General features: G+C 38.1%; 1 protein-coding gene across 3 annotated transcripts in view; it reads left to right on the forward strand.

The window, feature by feature from the left end:
• ARSB (arylsulfatase B) overlaps positions 1 to 21,165 on the forward strand; it is a 221,072-nt gene that overhangs the window by 20,866 nt on the left and 179,041 nt on the right. For all 3 annotated transcript variants that reach the window (XM_002744832.6, XM_035291339.3, XM_078365288.1), the window contains exon 4: positions 8,124 to 8,331. In XM_002744832.6, coding sequence (XP_002744878.2) covers positions 8,124 to 8,331 — 208 coding nt within the window. The remainder of the gene's footprint in view (positions 1 to 8,123; positions 8,332 to 21,165) is intronic.

The following is a 21,165-nucleotide window of genomic DNA, read 5'->3' on the forward strand; positions in this document are numbered from 1 at the left end:
AGAACAACCTATAAATAACCCATAAAAATAATACTTCAGTGGGACCTTGACACAACAAATTATAGAATATGTAGTGCTCCCTGGTTCTTCTCATTTCCTGCACTTTGCCTCTTTGACAATGCCTGAAGGTCCTTGGTGCAGGTCTATCTTAGTCTGTTTGTGCTGCTGTAAAGGAATAGGTGAGGCTGGGTAATTTATAAAGAAAAGAGGTTTATTTGGCTCATGGTGCTGCAGACTCTATAAGAAGTATGGCACCAGCATTTGCTTTTGGGTGAGGGCTTCAGGAAGCTTCCACTCATAATGGAAGGTGAAGCTGAGCTGGTGTGTACAGATCACATGGCTGGAGGAGAGAGAGAGAGAGAGAGAGAGAGAGAGAGAGAGAGAGAGAGAGAGAGAGAGAGAGAGAGAGGCCAGACTCTTTTTAACAACCAGTTCTCTCAGGAACTAATACAGTTACTCATAACTGCAAAGATGGCATGAAGCCATTTGTGAAGGACCCACCTCCATGACCCAGACACCTCCCAACAGGGCCCCACTGGGGATCAAATTTAAACATGAGATTTGGACGAGGGTCAAATATCTAAACTAGAAGACGATCACCATGTGGATTCTAGTTTACATACCTGTTTGAACTTGGTATGTGTCTGCTGATTTCCTTTTCAGTTTCTGCCTACTTGAACTCAGTACTGGAAATCTTCCCTGGCTGAGTTAAATGCCAGATTGCTGGCATCCTCCTTTGACTTCCACAAGCTAAGGTAAAATCTTCCAGAAGACAACTTTACCTTGAACTTCAAATTATATTTACACTGTCAAATGTTATACAACTCCTGACATTGAATAGACAACTCCTGACATTCAGTAAAAAATAATCAAGCACATACAGAAGTTAAAACACAGAAAGAGGTATCTGTCCTCAGCTGTGTCCCACTTTGGGCTATCACTCTCATATACTGATATCTTGAAGCAACAACCGTGCTTTCTGTGGAACATGAAGAAATGGGAACATTCTATGAAATATGTGGAAATACACAGATTTTAAATCTAAATCTAAACAAATATTCAGATAATTGGAAAAACAGTTGCTAGGTAATTGGCTTAAGTTCCCAGTTTTTTTTTTTATATCTTTGACATTTTATAGATGTGGTTTAACACTTAACAAGGTATTCTTAAGAGAACCAGGCATTATTCTTTGAGGGAGGCACCATTTTACACATAAGCAAACTGGCTTAGAGAAGTTAAGTAACTTGTTCAAGGTCACAGAGCTATGAGAGTCAGAATCAGAATTTAAACTCATGCTCTCTGACTCCAGACCTCATGCACTTAATCAGCCTCCCTAGTTCACAGCTAATATCCAAGATCAAAGATTCCGAGTCCCAGCTCATGATTCATCTTAATGATTTCAGTCCTGACCATATATTAGAATCATCTGGGAAACCTATAAGAAATACTGATGCCAAATATTGTGATTCATTGGTCTGAGGTGGGACCCAGGCATTGGTACTTCATTATTCCTCCTCCCCGGCTCCTACCAGTGATTCTAATGTGCAGCCATCATTAACACCTGGTACAGTGAGAGCCATCCTAGGATGGGTCATTCAGGGCATTCCTCTCAAATATGGAGAGGCAAGCAGAAGCCAACTACCTATTACAGGTTCACAGTCTACCTTAATCATGCAGCAACTGTAATCTGCCCACAATACAAATTCATTCCTACTAAAGAACAATAGAATATTCCCTCACAGGGTTCCAAGACATTAAGCAGATAAGAGGAAGCAGCTGACATGAAATAGATCTTTGTGGGTGGGCTGTCTTAACTGGGGTATGGGGGAGAAGCTTGGGGACTGAGGATAATGGGAAGCCCTAAGAACTTGCTAGCCATGAAAGGAGTGTTATTAGCATGGCCGCTGTTCATATCTGTTTGGAAATTGCCGGATGAGAGAATGGTCATTTTCCTATCATATCTGAAACGTTCTATAGCAGTATCCAACATTTCTAATATCCTCACAGAAAAGTTTCAATTATAGACATAAGTGAATGAAATAATTAAGAGTCAAGCTGTAACCCAAGAATGTTTAAGACAGCTAATACATGCTTACATTTTCAGTTCGGTATAAAATGATGCAACTCACCAGTTTGGGGAGCTGTACCTTTCATGATTTTATCCTGAGTTTTAATCTAATTCTGGGCTAATTTCTCAGATACTATATATAGATTGTGACATAAACAACTTGTTCTAAGATAAAAATCATTACAGAAAAGCACATGAAAAATTCACAGGTTAACTTAAAATTGTGCCTATTTTAAAAAACACTTGAGGAGGAAAAAGCATTTGGAGGTAGTTCATAACCGAAACACAGTTGCTGATGCTGCACTCAGGAAGGTCCTACTAATTACTTTCACATGTTTTAAGAAGGCATGTCCTTCTTTTTCAGCAGGATGATTCCCCATACTAGTGAGACTACAGACTGAAAGTAACATATTCGTAAAATATCTCTTTTAAAAACAGCACCCCACTTAAACACTTCACGGAATGGAAGCAAATGTTATATTATACACCTGATCTACTAGTAGCTTCTTAAGGAAAATGTTAATTTCTAGTGGAAGACTTTTAATTTTCCCTGACACAATTTGGGGGGAAAAAAGTCTTAATTTAGAAGTCAAATATAGAAAAGCAATTTCAAAACTATCAAATGCTTTTCTTTATTTATACTTTAAATTAGGAAAATTTACTAAAGAAATGAAAATAAGACTTTCTTCCTCACTGAAATAAGATTTCTTAGCATGATGAGGATATTTAAAGTATATATCTTAGCAACCGTATGGCATAAATAAGGGAAAAGAACTCCTAACATCTCAGACATGAATATGCTGGTAGCTTTAGGTAATAATGTCTTGCTTTTATGTAATACTTAGATATTTAGTCACGATTTCATGCCTAGGGTTTTATTTTACATTCATCAGACACTGTTACAGGTAGGGTTGGTGCAAAGGCAGCAACTGTGACAGTTGATCAGAACAGGGTTCTGGACCTAAGAAAAAGCAGGGGAGAGATCAGGCTCCAGCAATGGCAGCTTCTGGCTTTAGGCTGACAGTGAGCTGAGCTCTGGTTGGCAGGAGTGGGAAAATTGACCACAGCTGTTCACAGGCAGAGTCCCAGGACTGGTGGCTGCAGGTGGGGTCCTCATTGTGATTGGAGAACCTTGGAGCCCTCGTTAATTCTTTCCACTGGGCCACCATATAGTGTTAAAAACACTACTCTCTTTTTTCAATTTAAAAATAGTTTAGAAATGTTTCATATTTACCACTGTTGGGGAATGAATTATAATATTTCATGAATAAAGTTCATTTTCTGAGTGCTGAAACTTTATTTTCTTTAGTATGGGATGGAAATACCTAAAATGTGCATCAGTCCTGACCTTTTGAAATGGGCTATACTACCATCATACTGCCTCCTCCTGGTGAACAGCAGCCATAGTGTTGTGTGTAAGGCTGTCTGCCCATACACTTATTAGCCCTAGACTGCTGCTGATGAGATGGGGAAAAAGATAACTTTTTTGTTCAAGAACTACCTTAATCTATACCTCTAAGTTATTAGGTCTGGTAAGCAGGTTGCATGCCTTTGCATGGCCTATGACACTTACATGCCAGGCTGGTCCTCACCACTCAGAGGCTGTTTTTACTTCCTCTTTTCATTCATGTCCCTTCTGTTTGAGTCAGGGATACTGGACCGATATGGACTGGTGTAATTTTTTATTTTTAACCTCTCAAAAGTGTCAACTTAAAATAATCAAAAGGATCAGAATTTAGTTTAAAGAGACTTTATTCAAGTACAGAGTTTAAGGATGGCCTCTTGGGAAGCACAGATTCCAAAGAATGGAAGTCTGTGTTTCAAAGTGTAGAAGTTTGGGATTTCTTACCATATTAGTCTATTCTCATGCTGTTATAAAGAACTGCCTGAGTTCCTCTGGCCCTCTGGTGAGCTGAGAGGTTTTGCAAGAAAAAAAAAGTGCCTGAGACTGGGTAATTTGTAAAAGAAAGAGATTTAATTGACTCACAGTTCCACATGGCTGGGGAGGTCTCTGGAAACTTACAATGGTGGCAGAAGGGTAAGCAAACATGTCCGTCTTCACATGGCGGCAGGAGAGAGAAGTGCCAAGCAAAGGGGGAAAAGCACCTTATAAAACCATCAGATCTTGTGAGAATTCACTCACTATCATGAGAACAAGCATGGGGAAACCACCCCTGTAATTCAGTTAACTCCCACTGGGTCCCTCCCATGACACATGGGGATTATGGGAACTACAATTCAAGATGCGTGGGGAACCAGCCAAACCATATCACTTACATAGACAAAGTTTAGGGGAGCTTAACAGAAGTTCAACATCTTTCTGTATAAAGCTTAATGCATAGTTACAATAATCTGATTAGTCAAGGTGGTGTTTTTCTTTAGGGAAAGGTATATTTAATATTCCACACTGAAGATGTAACAGTCATGGTGTTTTTTGGGTCATCTGGTCTGAGTTAGGTACAGGACAATAAAGGAGGTGGTTAATGTATAACAAAGATCTTCAATAGGAAGGAGAGAAGTCCTGGTCTCTGGTCTGTCCTAGTCATTTACAGAACAAGAACAATAAAGAAGAGAGTTAATCTATAATCCAAGAAACATAAGTTGCAAACATAATACGTGACTCAGTCTCCAGGATTTAATTTTCTCCTTGGCATAATTTAGAGAGTCCTGAAAATTTATACTCTTTTATAAAAGTGATGGTAATATCTTTAGCTACTAAGGAATAATTAAGGGAAAGATTTTCAGATTATTTTTCACCACATTTAACAAAGTGACTAGAATGATTTCCCTACTGAATATTTATAAGAACCTTTAATAATGGTCCCAAAACCTTTTTTTTCCCCTTGGCATTGTTTCAAGAACTCCCCTGTCCCGCTTCCCAGCCATTGCCTTTAGTAAGCAATTGCTGGCTGGGAATCAGCTGCCCTCTTTGTCCTTTCTCTCCTTCACCAGGTGGGTTGCCATGTTGCTGCTAATGACCTGGATAAGAACATTTTCTCTTTAAGCCATAGGCCCCGTCTGTCCCCACTGCACCGCCTACCCCCTCCCACTATTTTTTTTTTGAGATGGAGTTTCGCTCTTGTTACCCAGGCTGGAGTACAATGGCGTGATCTCGGCTCACTGCAACCTCCCCCTCCTGGGATCAGGCAATTCTCCTGCCTCAGTCTCTCGAGTAGCTGGGATTACAGGCACGTGCCACCATGCCCAGCTAAGTTTTTGTATTTTTAGTAGAGACGGGGTTTCACCATGTTGACCAGGATGGTGTCGATCTCTTGACCTCGTGATCCACCCGCCTCGGCCTCCCAAAGTGCTGGGATTACAGGTGTGAGCCACCACGCCGGGCCAACCCCTCCCACTATTAAGAATCCAGATCATAGTCACAAAATCTCATGTTTGCAAGGGCAGGACTGCTAACCTAAAGAAATGAAGCAGCTCACGTAGAACAGTGGGAAACTAGAAAATTGGATAGCACTTGATGGGGATGGGACCCCTGTTTCTCATACTCCAGCCTTTTGTTACTAGATGGTGTGTGGACAAAGAATTGTCAGAAATTCTGATTTTTCGAAAAAAATTTTTATATATAAAAACAGATCGATGTGATATTTTCTGATTTTTAAAACTTTATGTGGACTGTAAATTATTGTAGCCTTCCAATTTTTAATCCTATCCCCATCTGGACCTTGGCTGGTGGCTGGAGTTGGCTTGGTCTAGTGCTGAAGACCCAGACACCAGTACCTAGAACAGACCCATGCTGTACTGTCAGGTCAGCGATGCACCTGCATATTCTTCCCTCCAGACATCACAGCTGGGACCTTCATCACCCCCAGGCAGGGCATCTGTTGGGATATCCTGCACCATGGTCTACAGGAACATAGATGCTTCAGCAGGGCCGTGTAGCTGGAGTAGAAGTTGTGTGTGTTGAGGGGAAGCAGAGGCCGAACTAAAATGGTGTCAGGTATAGACTTTTGGAGTGGGAGTTTGGAATGTTTTCCCATGGAAATAATCTAAGTACGGGTTCTATATTAGGATCATTTTCATTCCATCACCTACCTTCTTAGTTTAATAGGTTTTAAAGCAATGACTGTGATATTTAACAGCTATTTTTAACTTTTTGAGTTTGGGGAAAACGTATTTCTGAGTTCCAAAGACCTGAACTATAAACTTTTGGAGGTCTATTTGAGTTCTATGTATGGATAGTCTTTCTGTATTACAAGGATGAATAATACAAAATTTAAAACAACTTGTCAACAATGAAGAATGAAATAGGAGCACCCCCCCATCACAGTCTGTTTCTAATCATTTTCATTCATTTATGAGATTTAAATGCCTCAAATACTTTAACAGAATTATATGTTTATCTTTGGGTTGAACTAGTTGTTGTCTCTTTGAGGGTTTTCAACTCATTAAAGAATTCTGTAGGAGCACTATGAAGAGAATGCCTTCAGAAAGGCTCATTAAAAAGGAGAAGCTGACCTGGAATATCACTAATGTTAAATGTTGCAGATTGTGCGTGGTAAAATAGAATCAATAGAATCACTATGTCATACTTCTTAGTTTCAGGAATTAAACTGGTCTTACGTTTGGCCCTACATCAAAGACTAACAAGGCATGGTGTTCACTTTTTTTCTCATAAAATATATTTTAAAAATACTAAACCTCTTCTAAAAGATGACTTATTTTCAGCTAAAGCATCTATTGGTACATAGCCGTATCATAATAGTGGGTTTTTCAATAGGAAATTGCTCTTCAATTAATGTAGAGTTGGACAAATCCTACGTATAACTTTTCTAAGCGTCAGTTAACTCATCCGTCAAATTGCTATAACATTAGGTGGTTTCAATCATACTCAATGAGATAGAATATGTAAATTATTATACTGTCTAGTATGTAGATAACATTTAATATGTGGTTGCTATTACTGATATTATTATTTGTTTGGTTCAGGTCCATTGAGGCCATTCTGGGACTCTGGCTTTTAGTTTCAATTTTTTATCTTTTGTCTTTTGTTATATTTTTTAATATCTTTATTGAGACAAAATTTACATACCCTAAAATTCACTCATTTAAAGTATACAATTCAATAGTAAATTTTTAGAGCTATGCAACCTTGACCACAATCTAAGTTTAAAACATTTTCATCACCCCCTGAAAAAATCCTTGTACCTGTTAGCAATCACTCACCATTCCTTTCCCCACAATTTCCTGCAGCCCCAGGCAACCATTTTCTCTGTATATAGATTTGTCTATATTTCTGGACATTTCATATGAATGAAATTGTATGATAGGAGGACTTTTGTGATTGACTCATTTCACTTAGTATAATGTTTTCAAGGTTTATGTTGTAATATATATCAATACTTTATTTCTTTTATTGCCATATATTGCTGAAAACATACCATATTTTATTTATCCATTCAACCATTGATAGACATTTGGGTTGTTTCTACTCTTTAACTATTATGAATAATGTTGCAATGAATATTCATGCAAGTTTTAAGGTAGACTTATGCTTTGATTTCTCTAGGAATGGAAATGCTGGGTCATATGGTAACTATATTTTACAATTTCAGGAACTGCCAAAATGTTTCTTCAAAGTGGCTACGTGTGCCATTTTACATTCCTGCTAGTAATGAGTGACAGTTCTAGTTTTTCCATATCCTCACCAATACTTGTTCTTTTTCATTTTTAAATTATAACCATCCTAGCAGATGTGAAGTGTTACCTCATTGTGGTTTTAATTTACACCTTACTAATGATGTTGACTATCTTTACATGTGTTTATTGCTTTTGTATATCCTCTTTGGAGAAATTGCTATTCAGATTCTTTGTCCATTTTGTAGTTGAGTTGATTGTCTTTTATCACTGAGTTGTAAATGTTCTTTATATATTCTGGAGATGAGTCCCTTATTATATATGTGATTTACAAATACTTTCAATGCATTCTGTAGGTTGTCTTGATATTATTTTTATTAAGGCATAAATCTGAACTGTCTTATCCTTCTATATTTAATGCTTTCATGTCCCCTTAACTGATTGACACAAACTTTCTTTCCAGCCTCTCTTTCTCTACCTTGCTCTCCAGTCTGTGCATGAGCCCCTTCAGGTCCCTGAGGAATACCTAAAGCCATATGATTTTATCCAAGACAAGAACAGGCATTACTATGCAGGAATGGTGTCCCTTATGGATGAAGCAGTAGGAAATGTCACTGCAGCCTTAAAAAGCCATGGGCTTTGGAACAACACGGTGTTCATCTTCTCCACAGGTAAGTCTGTCAATAGGAAAATCATCTCTTGGCAAAGCCTAGGACATTGTATTTGATAAGTGGAATGAAGACAAATTGGAGTGGTTAGCATTGCCTTATTAGAATAAATGCAAACTACAATAGTGGAGACATGATAATAATGGATGGAAAGGTGTATCTAAGGAAAAAGAATGATGGGCTTCCCCTGTTCCCTCAGATATCAAAATATTCTGGGACTGTGGCTTGTAAACACATGTTTGCTAACTGAGTAAGAATGAGTGGACATCACTCATATGCAGGGCTGCTGGATAGTGAATCCCTAGAGTGGCTTGTTCCCAGCTCTCCGTACAACCTGGGCATCTTCTATGGCCATGACTCCTACCAACTGGAGGGGTCTCTGTATCACTGCAAAGAGACAGATTTTCACATGAAGACAGATAAATAATGGAGCCATTTAAATCTACACTAGTGTCTTCAAGTTTAGATTTTTTTTTTGTATTAAAATTGTTTTTGGGGCCAGGCACGGTGACTCATACCTGTAATCTCAGTGCTTTGAGAGGCTGAGGCAGGTGGATCACCTGAGGTCAGGAGTTTGAGACCAGCCTGACCAATATGGTGAAACCTGTCTCTACTAAAAATACAAAAATTAGCTGGGCGTGGTGATGGGCAGCTGTAGTTCCAGCTACTCAGGAGGCTGAGACAGGAGAATCACTTGAACCCAGGAGGCAGAGGTTGCAGTGAGCCTCAGTTGTGCCACTGCACTCCAGTCTGGGCAACAGAGTGAGACTCTGTCTCAAAAAAAAAAATTGTTTTCTGACAATAAAAGTTATATATGTTATTATAGAAAAAATAGAAAAGGGCCAGGTGCAGTGGCTTGTGCCTGTAATCCCAGCACTTTGGGAGGCTGAGACAGGTAGATCACAAGGTCAAGAGATGGAGACCATCCTGGCCAACACGGTGAAACCCTGTCTCTACTAAAAATACAAAAATTAGCTGGGCATGGTGGCACATGCCTGTAGTCCCAGCTACTGGGAGGCTGAGGCAGGAAAATTGCTTGAACCTGGGAGGCAGAGTTTGCAGTGAGCCAAGATCTTGCCACTGCACTGGAGCCTGGTGACAGAGTGAGACTCCATCTCAAAAAAAAAAAAAGTAATAAAGAAAAGAAAAGAAGAAGGGAAATAGAAAACTCATAATCTCAGAGATTACTTTTGAAAATCATTTTCATTCTGACAGTGCCATTCTGATTCCTAATCTGTTACATATGTGACTTCCCCCCTCACTAGGCACAGTTTTCTAAAATTTCACTATGATGTGCTTTGGGTGTTGATCTTTGTTTATTCATCATGCTGAGTACTCAGAGAGCACTTTCAATCTGAAAATGCAGATCCTTTTGTTATGGGAATTTTCTTACATGATTTATTTCAAAATTGTGTGGCCCTCCATCCCACCTTCCCCTATTTTATCTGTACAGAACTCCTGTTACTTGATTACTAGATCAATCCTCTAATTTTTCTTAGTTTTTTCCCCCCTCCTATTTTCTTTATTTTTCTTCTACTATTTGGGAAATCTTATTGTTTTGTAAACTTTCTATTGAATTTATTTCAACCACCATGTCTATTAATTACCAACAACTCTTTTGTGTTTTCTGATAATTCCTTTTTTGTAAAGTTCTGTTTTTAATTTATAGATGTTATAACTTGTTTTCCCAAAGCCTGGGCTCTTAACCATTACTCCTGTGTGTGTGTATATATATGTATGTATGTACATTTTTTTTAAGTTTGCTGATATTGCCAACATTATCTCTCCTTCTCTTGAGTTCTGTTTTTTTCAGTTTGTTTATATATTTGTTTCAGTCTGTCTTTAATGAGAGTGGCTTGGTTTTCTCAAATCCCTGGAGATTCTTGGCTAAAATCTAACGATTTGATTAGAAACTCCAAGTGCTAGGTCAGGGCTTGTCACCTGGTGACTTTTACTGTAAAGTGACCATGTAGGGGTGAGGTGACATGTTGAGGAATTAATCTTGGTACTCTACTCCTAGTTTTGTCGTTTTGTTTTTTACAAGATGTTTTGTTTTGCTTTCAATATGGTATACATATTGAATCTGGCATTTGTTGAACAGTTACTATGTGCGGGATGTAGTTCTAAGTGCCTCCTGAGAGTTAGTTCAATGAATCCTCATGATAATGAATTCTCTGAGAACTATTATTGTCTCATCTTGCAGATGTGAGAACCAAGGCACCAAGAGCATAAGTACCTTACCGCAGGTCACACAGCCAAGCAGAGCCTGGCTCCACTGCAATATCTGGTTCCCGGATGATGATCTCAGTGTTCTCATAGGACCTCATGATATAGCAGAGCTTTCCATATGATGTGCTGCAGTATTGATCTACTGAGGAGTGTGGGCAGGGCCGGAATAGCATTTACCCTGAGCAGCCTTGTTCACTTGCATGGGTGCTGTCCAAATACTATGATTTTCTAAGTATGTCCTGCTGTGAAAAAGGTTAAAATTTGTTTTTCTCCCAAAACTTACCCTTCAGAAAAAAAGAGAGACACACTTCAGTCCTTACAAGATTTCTCAGATTCTGGGAGGCATTCTCAATTTAATTTATTTTGAATATCCTGGTATAGCATTTTGATCAGTGCTGGTTTTGAATGCCTAGAGAAGTCACCAGAAATAATCATTTTTTAAAAAGATGCTAGGACATTTAACACTGATATAGTAAAATTATTCCTGGGAAGTGACCTCATCGTTGCAAGACTTGGAAGTCACAAGTTTATAAAACAAGTCTTTGTTGTGGAGATCACAATTATTCAATTTCAGGACAAATGATTTTCTGAAGTAAAAAGTATATATAGATTAATGTATAGTACATGGGCTTAAATGTGCTCAAACAGAAGTGAAGATGCTAGTTCTGGAAGACTGTGTTAAATATCTCCAAGTGGCTCCTCTGATAACATTCTCATCAAGAATGCATGAGAGGCTGGGCGTGATGGCTTATGCTTGTGATCCCAGCACTTCGGGAGGCTGAGGCAGGCAGATCACTTGAGTTCAGGAGTTCAACACCAGCTTGGGAAACATGGTGAAACCCTGTCTCTACAAAAATTACAAAAATTAGCCAGGCGTGGTAGCATGTGCTTGTAGTCCCAGCTATTTGGGGGCGCTGAGGCAGGAGAATTGCTTCGGCCCAGGAGTTTGAGGCTACAGTGAGCTGAGATCATGCCACTGCACTCCAGCCTGGGTAACAGAGCAAGACCTTGTCTCAAAAAAGAAAAAAGAAAAGAAAAGAGATCTTGGTATTCTACTCATGGGAAAAGGTGGAATACAATTTTTTTCATGATATTTGAGAATGGAAAAATATTTTAAGATAAATATTTCCCTTATTATATGATTTCAAATGTGTATACTTAATTGTACTTTCAAGCAGATAGTTGACTATTTCATAAACATCTATATTTATACAAGCTGGTAGTAATAATATTTGGAGCTTCTCACTGAGAAAATGGGGATCACCTTAAAATAGGGTTGCCTTACATTTTGATACTATATTGATAGATGTCTTAATCTTGGACCATCCTTGTTAGGCTAAATCCAACTTGATCATGTGTATGTATTTTTATTATACTGATGAATTCAGTTTGCTAGGTTTTTATTTAGGATTTTTGCATCAATTCAGAAGTGAAAGTAGAGTTAGCTTTTTTGTGTCTGGTTTTGTTGTCTTGGTTATACTCACTTCATAAAATAATGTTGTTAGTTTTTCCATCTGTTTCTCTGCTCTGGAATAGTTTACAGACTATTGGAAAGATCTTTCTGTTTAGCTGGTCCCTGAAGCCTTTTGTGGAGACATTTAAAAAATTATTTCCCTACTTTACATTTTTTGGTGAATTATATCTAGGTGTGTGTCTTTAAAATGTTTTAAAATTAATTTTGCCTGAAATATAGTGAGCCCTGGAACTGCATGCTGAGATGATTGTTCACTCCAGGAGGCTTTCCTTATTCATATTTTAGCTTATTGTTTTTGTTCTACTTGATTTATTTCTCAAAAATATCTTTAATTACCATGTTGAATCACTGATTCAGCTTTTCTCTCATACTTTTTAAAATTTTTTTCCTTTTTCTCAGAGTTTGGAGCTCTTCTGCATTACCAGTTTAGACACTTTTGCAGTTTTAATCCTTTGCTTTAATATCTCCAATATAGATTATTATTAATTATATTTTTAGTTTTTTTGCAGTACTGTCTTTGTCTCAATTAGTATTCTCTTCTTCCAAGCTTGTTAGTATAGTAGTGACCACTATTTAATAAGCATTAAAGCTCAGTATAACCCTGTGAGATAGCAGATGGTTTCTTGATCCCCATTTAGCAATGAAGAAACCAAAACTTCTTTTTCAGAAATTAAAAAAAAATAAAAGTAGGATCTTGCTATGTTGCCCAGGCTGGTCTCAAACTCCTGGGCTCAAGAAATTAAGCAATTAGCCTCAGGCCACACAGCTAACAATGGAAAAAGCCAGAATTCAAACCCAGATCTACCTACTTACCCTAACACAGTTGTCTCATTTTCTTTTCCATTTATTTCATCCTATTGCCCTGCATTTCTATACTTCTGTTCAGAGAAGTGTAGAGCCCATTCTTTTCCTGAGCCTTTCTAAATAGAACTTTTCTAAAATCTTTATTTTTATAGGAAGTCATTGAAAGCTAGATGCTCTTCCTCAGAGTATAGGTGGTGAAGGATCTGCACACACAGAATGTGTGGCCATCTTGTGGCCTCTGGTCACTGTTCTCTGGTTGATTCCTCCAGATCTGCAGCTTGAAGTCAGGTTGATGCATATAACTCACAGAGTTCCTGGTGGCATATAGGCATAAAGTGTTATACTCTTATTGAATCTGATCCACCTAGTTACAGTTTCTTCTCTCTTGGCTCCCTAATTCTTTGACAGGCTAAAAGAACCCTGGACTCTTCCTATCTCCACATTTTCAGGGGTTTACTTTTGGGGACATTCCTCAGGATACAGTGTGTCCACTCCCAGATCTTCTCTTTTCCTGACTGTTGTCTTCTGGGAGTTGCGGTATCTAAGCACGTAGCAGTAGAGGAGGTAATAATTCTCCTCTGCTTAAATTAGTGCCAGCCCTTCTCTGGCTGTCTTCCTGCCTCTCTTAAGCTAGGTGGATGGCTCTGCATGAGGCAAAGCAGGATGGGCCAGTTCTTATTTCCTCAGTCCAGCTTCTTTGGCCTTGTAGTTTATGGACATGTCTCTAAGATTCTGGCATTATAAGCGGTCTGTCCATCTTGGTTTCTCATGTGATGGGTTTTCATCTTGTTCTGTGTTTGTGGTTCAGAGAAGCAGCACTAGTGGCTGTTAGGAAGACACCATTTTAACTCGGATGCTTGTAACCACGACTGATATTTATAGTTGCTAAATTCCAGGAGCCTGCACAGAACTCTCACCTGGAGTAAAATGAGTTAAAGTTAGAGCCAATTCTTGAGCAACTAGGTCATGAGTTAAAACTAGGTAAACCGATTCTGCAACCCTGAAGAGAAAACAGTGATTGACCTCAACATCTTAATGCAGACATTGTGTATTTATAGTAACTCTGTTTGTTTGTTTGTTTGTTTCGAGACGGAGTCTCGCTCTGTCACCCAGGCTGGAGTGCAATGACGCAGTCTCTACTCTCTGTAACCTCTGCCTCCTGGGTTCAAGTGATTCTCCTGCCTCAGCCTCCCAAATAGCTGGGATTACAGGTGTGCACCACTATGCCCAGCTAATTTTTGTATTTTTAGTAGAAACAGGGTTTTGCCATGTTGGCCAGACTGGTCTCAAACTCCTGACCTCAGGTGATCCACCCACCTTGGCCTCTCAGAGTGCTGGGATTATAGTCATGAGCCACCACTCGAAGCTTGCATTAACTCTTAACCAGAATAACTAGTTTTACTTACATTTAGATGAGGGTTTGAATATAAGGAGAAACCTAATTTGCATTTCTTTCTCCAGAGACTTTTTCTGTGTATATTGACAATTTCATTGTTTGAAGTCAAAATTAATAATATGCTATAATAATGTAATTATACCCCAAGGACCTGAACTGACTAATCACAGAGCAGTGATTCATTTTTTCCCACTTCTCTCACTTTACTTCACTTAGCCCTGCGCTTATTTATAAGGATAAGAATACTGGTTGCATTCAAATCAATAAATGTTGAATACATTAATACAGAAAACCATGAAAATAATCTAGCTTCCTGGTGTCAGATTATATTTGGTAATGGGTAAAGGCAAAGGCGTAATTTTCAGATTTTGATGTTTGATAAAGCTAACTTTCAAAAATTCCTGTTATAATCTGAGAGAAATCCATGAGGCTTTTCATTCTTTGCCTCCTCCATCTTAACGTAGTTATTCTTGGTACGCTGTCTGGGGACCACCTGCAGCAGTGGAGCATTTGTTAAAAATGCAGTTTTCAAGGTGATAGCTGCACAACATTGTGAAGGTTCTAAATGTCACAGAATTGGATACTTTAAAATGGCTAATTTTATGTAATGTGAATTTCACCACAATCTTAAAAATTTAATTTCTCAGATTTTATTACAGACCAACTGAATTAGAAACCCAGGGTCCAAGGCCCAGGAATCTCCATTTTTAACAAGAATTCAGATAATTCTTTTGTACACAGAAATTTGAGAACCTCTGAGCTAAGGTATTCAAACTTTGGGAATTTACATTACAAGGAATTTATGTAGTTATTTAAATTTGATATATATTTATGTGTATACATATATCCTCCTCACTAGGAGGAATATATATATGGCTGCTGGAAACCAACTGGGTTTGAAGTTCAGCCTCTCCCAGGTAGTTTTCATTTCAGGTAAATGCTCCTATTTCTAGAAATAGACTTTTCAAAAAGCTGAGAAAAGTTTAAATTTAATTTTTCTGCTTTCCATGTTCTTACTTCATATAAATTACAACCTTGATTCATGCCATTTTTTCTGCACTGTTTGATTAATACCACTGTTGACAAATGTGGTGTTTGTCAACAGTGGTATTAATAGACCACTGTTAATAATAATAATAGACACACATACTATTCTGTTTTTTAAATTTCTATATTTTATTTTTATGGGTATATAGTAGGTGTACATATTTATGGGGTACATGAGATACTTTGATACAGGCATGCAATGCATAATAATCATATCTGGGTAACGTGGATATCTATGCCCTCAAGCATTTATCATTTCTTTGTGTTACAGACATTCCAATTATACTCTTTTAGTTATTTTTAAATGTACAATAAATTAACTGTAGTCACTATATTGTGTTATTAAATACTAGATCTTATTCATCTAAGTATATTTGTGTACCCATTAACCATACCCACCCACTTCCCCTCTCCCAACCCCACTATTCTTTCCAGCCTCTGGTAACCATCCTTGTACTCTCTATCTCTATAAGTCCAATTGTTTTAATTTTTAAGTACTACAAATAAGTGAGAATATGTGATGTTTGTCTTTCTGTGCTTGACTTATTTTATTTAACATAATGACCTCTAGTTCCATCCATATTGCTGTATGTGGTAGGATCTCATTCATTTCTGTGGCTGAATAGTACTCCATTGTGTATATGTACCACATTTTCTTTATCCATTCATCTGCTTATGGACACTTAGGTTGTCCTCAAATCTTGTCTCTTGTGAATAGTGCTGCAGTAAACATGGCAGTGCAGGTATCTCTTTGGTGTACTGATTTTCTTTCTTTAGGGTATATACCTAGGAGTTGGATTACTGGATCATATGGTAGTTCTATTTAGTTTTTGTTTTTGTTTTTTAAAGACAGGGTTTTACCATGTTGGCCAGGCTGGTCTCAAACTCCTGACCTCATGATCCTCTTGCCTCAGTCTCCCAAAGTGCTAAGATTACAGTTGTGAGCCATTTCTGAGGAACCTCCAAACTGTTCTTCATACTAACTTAGATTTCTACCAACACTCTACAAAAGTACCCTTTTCTCCACATCCTCGCCAACATTCATTACCTGTCTTTTGGATAAAAGCCATGTTAACTGGGGTGAGATGATATTTCACTGCAGTTTTGATTGGCATTTCTCTGATAACCAGTCATGTAGAGCACCTTTTCATATACCTGTTTGCCATTTGTATGTCTTCTTGTGAGAAATGTCTATTCAGATCTTTTGCCTATTTTAAATTAGATTATTAGATTTTTTTCCCCATAGAGTTGTTTGAGTTTCTTATATATTCTAGTTATTCATCCCTTGTCAAATGTATAGTTTTCAGATATTTTCTCCATTCCATGGCTGATCTCTTCACTTTATTGGTTGTTTTCTTTACTGGGCAGAAGCTTTTTAACTCAAGGGGTCCTATTTGTCTGTTTTTGCTTTGGTTACCTGTGCTTGTGGAATATTACACAAGAAATCTTTGCCCAGTCAGTGTCCTGGAGAGTTTCCCCAATGTTTTCCTTTAGTAGCTTCATAGTTTGAGTTCTTAGATTTAAGTCTTTAATCCATTTTGATTTCATTTTTGCTATGCTGTGAGAGATAGGAGTCTAGTTTCATTCTTCTGCATATGGCTAGCCAGTTTTCCCAGCACCATTTATTGAAGAGACTGTCCTTTCTCCAATGTCTGTTCTTGGTACCTTTGTTGAAAATGAGTTCACTGTAGATGTATGGATTTACTTTTGGATTCTCTATTCTCTTCCTTTTGTCTATGTGTCTGTTTTTATGACAGTACCCTGCTGTTTGGGTTACTATAACTCTGTGGTATAATTTGAAGTCAGGTAATGTGATTCCTACAGTTTTGTCGTTTTTACTCAGAATAACTTTGGCTATTCTGGGTCTTTTGTGGTTCCATATAAATTTTAGAATTAGTTTTTCTCTTTCTATGAAGAATGTGTTTGGTATTTTGATAGGGATAGCATTGAATCTATAGATCCCTTTGGGTAGTACAGACATTTTAACAATATTGATTGTTTCAATCATTAACATGAAATATCTTCCCATTACTTTGTGTCTGCTTCAGTTTCTTTCATCAGTATTTTATACGTTTCATTGTAGAGATCTTTCACTACTTTGGATAAGTTTATTCCTAGGTAACTTATTGGTAGGTATCTTATTGGTAACTGTTATAAATGGGATAACTTTCTTGATTTCATTTTCAGATTGTTCATGTTGGTACATAGAAATGTTACTTATTTTTTATGTTGATTTTGTGTCTTGTAACTTTACTGAATTTATCTATTCCAATAGCTTTTTCGTGGCATCTATAGGTTTTTCCAAGTGTAAGATCATATCATCTGCAAACAAGGATAATTTGACTCATTTCTTTCCAATCTGGATGCCTTTATTTCTTTCTCTTGTCAGTTCCAATAGTTTTTTTGTGTGGAGTCTATAGGTTTTTCCAAATGTGAGATCGTATCATCTGCAAACAAAGATAATTTGACTCCTTTCTTTACAATATGGTTGCCTTTATTTCTTTCTCTTGTCTGATTACTCAAGCTAGGACTTTTTAATTCCAGGTTTTTAAATCCAAGGCTGACACTTCTAATCCTTCTCTGATAGGACATAATCAGAGTTTGAGTCTCAACTTTCTTGCCAATAAGTTATATGGAGTCTAGCCTCAGTTTCATTATCTGTTAAATGCAAGTTGGTTGAGCATTCATTTATTCACTCTGTCTTTCACTGCAGTTAAAAAGATAACTAGGACATAATTCTCCCTTAGGAAACTCACGCTTTAGTGAAGTAGACAAGTACATGTATTATTATTACACAGTGGGAGTATTAGGATGAAGCCCAGGGTGCTGCTTGCACACAGTAAGATTATCTCCCAGAGCACGGGGTGTGGGAGGCTTTCTGAGATGGAAAGTTTGAGAATGGATTGGCCAGATAAACCGCACAGATGGGGAGGAGATTGGGCAGCATTCTAGCCTGTGAGAAAGGAACATAAAAAAAGACAGGGAGGTGGGGAGAGCAGTCTTGGAGGGGGCTCTGCATTGCTGGAGCCTGGACTGCAAGGTGGAGAGCAGTGAGATGTGAGGCTGGAGAACATGACCCAGGGGTTCACTCAGAAGGGGCTGTGCACATGCTGGAAGGAATTGCAAAGGGTCTCATGGTGACAGTGAGGCACTGAAAAGTTTTAAGCAGGATCAGATTTTCACTTTAGAACTGAAGTGAAGGGTGATTGGAAGGAGGCAGACCTTTTAGGAAGCTCTGACAGCAAAGTAGGGAGAGAAGATAAGGCGTACTTTAAAAAGGCAGAGGGAAGATGGGTGGAGATGAGAGGACAGATTTAAGAAATACATCGGAGAGCTTAGACCAATGTCAAGAGCTCTTGTTACTAGGAAAACTGATGGTTTTGTAATTCTGTCAGTTTTCACAATGATGTCAGTTCTGATGAAAGCCTTTGATGGAGCCATTCCTTCCACTGGCATTGGATACATCTGCAGAGAGCTGGAAAGAGTGAAGCCCGTGGCCAGAGTGCCCAAGTAATCCAAATAAGAGTAGTGCATCAGAGTGCATAGATTTACAGTACACATGAGGCGGAGAGCAGAAATGGTTTGGTTGTCACACTGACTTGAGGGTGAAGTTGCCATTTAGTGAGGAGCCATCTGCAGTGCTCAGGCCAGTCCTGCAGTGGAGAAACCTCCTGTCCCAGGTGTCAGTAGCACCACCATTGAGGAAAAGTGACTGGATCCTGTTCAATAACACATTTCTACTTAGACAAATAGAGCAATTTATTGCAGAGCCTAAACTTTTAGCACTTATTATGTGAGCTTTCACAATGTCACATGTAATTTAATGTCTCAAATGGAGTTAATAATCTTAACTAATTTCTCTAAATCCTGTCCCTTTTCCTCTTACATGTAAGAATTTCTTTCAAAACTGGTAGTTGGCAAAGAGAGAGCTCGTTCATGGTTTTAAATATACTCATGCAATTGGCAGACTTATAAAATATTATAGAAATTCTGTGCCAGGAACGAAGTAAAAGGTGCTAGCAAACCAATCTCACTAGGCTCTTCAGATATTTAAATGAATTTATGACAAAGCTAAGGGAAAGCTGTCATGTGAATAAATCAGAGAGCGTGTCCACACTGTCTTGCTCCTTGCAATTATGGATTTATGTGGCACATCTATCATAGAGGAAAATTACAGCCCATGGCTTGAAATAATGAGACTTGAATGAACTTTTCCATAGCCAGTCATTAATTCATGCCACCTCTTTAGATTTCACCTGTTAATGTCCATACTGAGAGCATATTGGATCACTTTAAAATTTTATTAGTAATAGGCACTAATTTGTTGATTATTTTATTGAGTGAAAATAATAACCAGTACATTTTACTGAACAGCCACTTTGATTTGGCATCCCTGGCTGAGTTACGAAGCAGAGGTTCCAGGGCTGGAGATGGTAGTTCCACCTGCCCTCTTTGTCTCTGGCTGTTCTCAGGGATGTGTAATCCTTTGGGTACTCTTGGTGCTTCCCATGGGTTAAAGCATGGGCAGTTCTTCTAACAGGGAACCCAGCTCTCTCTTTGCCAACTACCAGTTTTGAAAGAAATTCTTACATGTAAGAGGAAAAGGGACAGGATTTAGAGAAATTAGTTAAGATTATTAACTCCATTTGAGACATTAAATTACATGTGACATTGTGAAAGCTCACATAATAAGTGCTAAAAGTTTAGGCTCTGCAATAAATTGCTCTATTTGTCTAAGTAGAAATGTGTTATTGAACAGGATCCAGTCACTTTTCCTCAATGGTGGTGCTACTGACACCTGGGACAGGAGGCTTCTCTACTGCAGGACTGGCCTGAGCACTGCAGATGGCTGCTCACTAAATGGAAACTTCACCCTCAAGTCACTGTGACAACCAAATGATGGGGAAGCTGGTGGTTTACCTCCATCTCAGTTTTTCCAGTAGAAACCATGAGTTGGGGCACAGTGAGGCAGGAGTGTCACAGATATGGACATTTGATTCTCTTACCATCTCCTCAGAATTTTTCACTTCTCTGTGACCCTGTAAATGGAGTCATCCTCATATTTGAATTCTGGGATGTTGCTGGTGATAATATTGGCACTTTATATTTGTTTTTGATTTTCTGTGGAGAGGAGTGAAGCTAGATTGTGTCTATGCCACCGTTTTGGAACTGGAAGTTCCAAAGTCAATAACCAATACATTTTAAAACCACCCCCGCCCTGCACCAAAGGGTCTTGCATTTTGCATTCTCTGTGTCAAACCATTGAATTCACAATCCCAGAGTCTAAGGCAAAAATGCCGCTCATTCTCTATGTTTATCAGATCTTTGGTGTTTTATTTTATTACTTAATATGTGCTATGCTATAATGTCATATTGTTGATATTATGAACTTTTAGCAGGAGAAACATGAAGTAATCATTATTTTTACAATGCTGTGACAAGATAGTACTGTGGCCTTTCTCTGAGTTTATAATAAATGGAAGGTATATGTATCTGTCTGAGTAAATTTATTGACTAAATTGCAAGAAGCTTTCCAATTTGTTTGGGCTTACTTTAACTTCTTCTTTTGCACTCTTTTAAAGGTCACATTTAAGATGAATCCATTTCTTATATTTTATGCTTCTCTCAGAACTCACTAGAGCCAAAATTCTCTGTGAGGCAAGAGTTATGTTATGTTGGACAGGCTGCAATGGAGGATGAAGAAAAATGAAAAGTAGATTCTATGTAGAAATAATCACCTGGAAACTACAGTGACAGCAAGAATAAGGGGCTGAAATAAAATCAGGTTATCACAAGCCGTTAAAAAAATGCATTTACTTACATAGCACTTACATTGCTTTTTATCTGGTACCCATATCTGCTATCTCCTACAGTAGTCTGACCAAAT

Source organism: Callithrix jacchus, chromosome 2 (genome assembly GCF_049354715.1).
Source record: "Callithrix jacchus isolate 240 chromosome 2, calJac240_pri, whole genome shotgun sequence".
Classification (NCBI taxonomy): domain Eukaryota; kingdom Metazoa; phylum Chordata; class Mammalia; order Primates; family Cebidae; genus Callithrix; species Callithrix jacchus.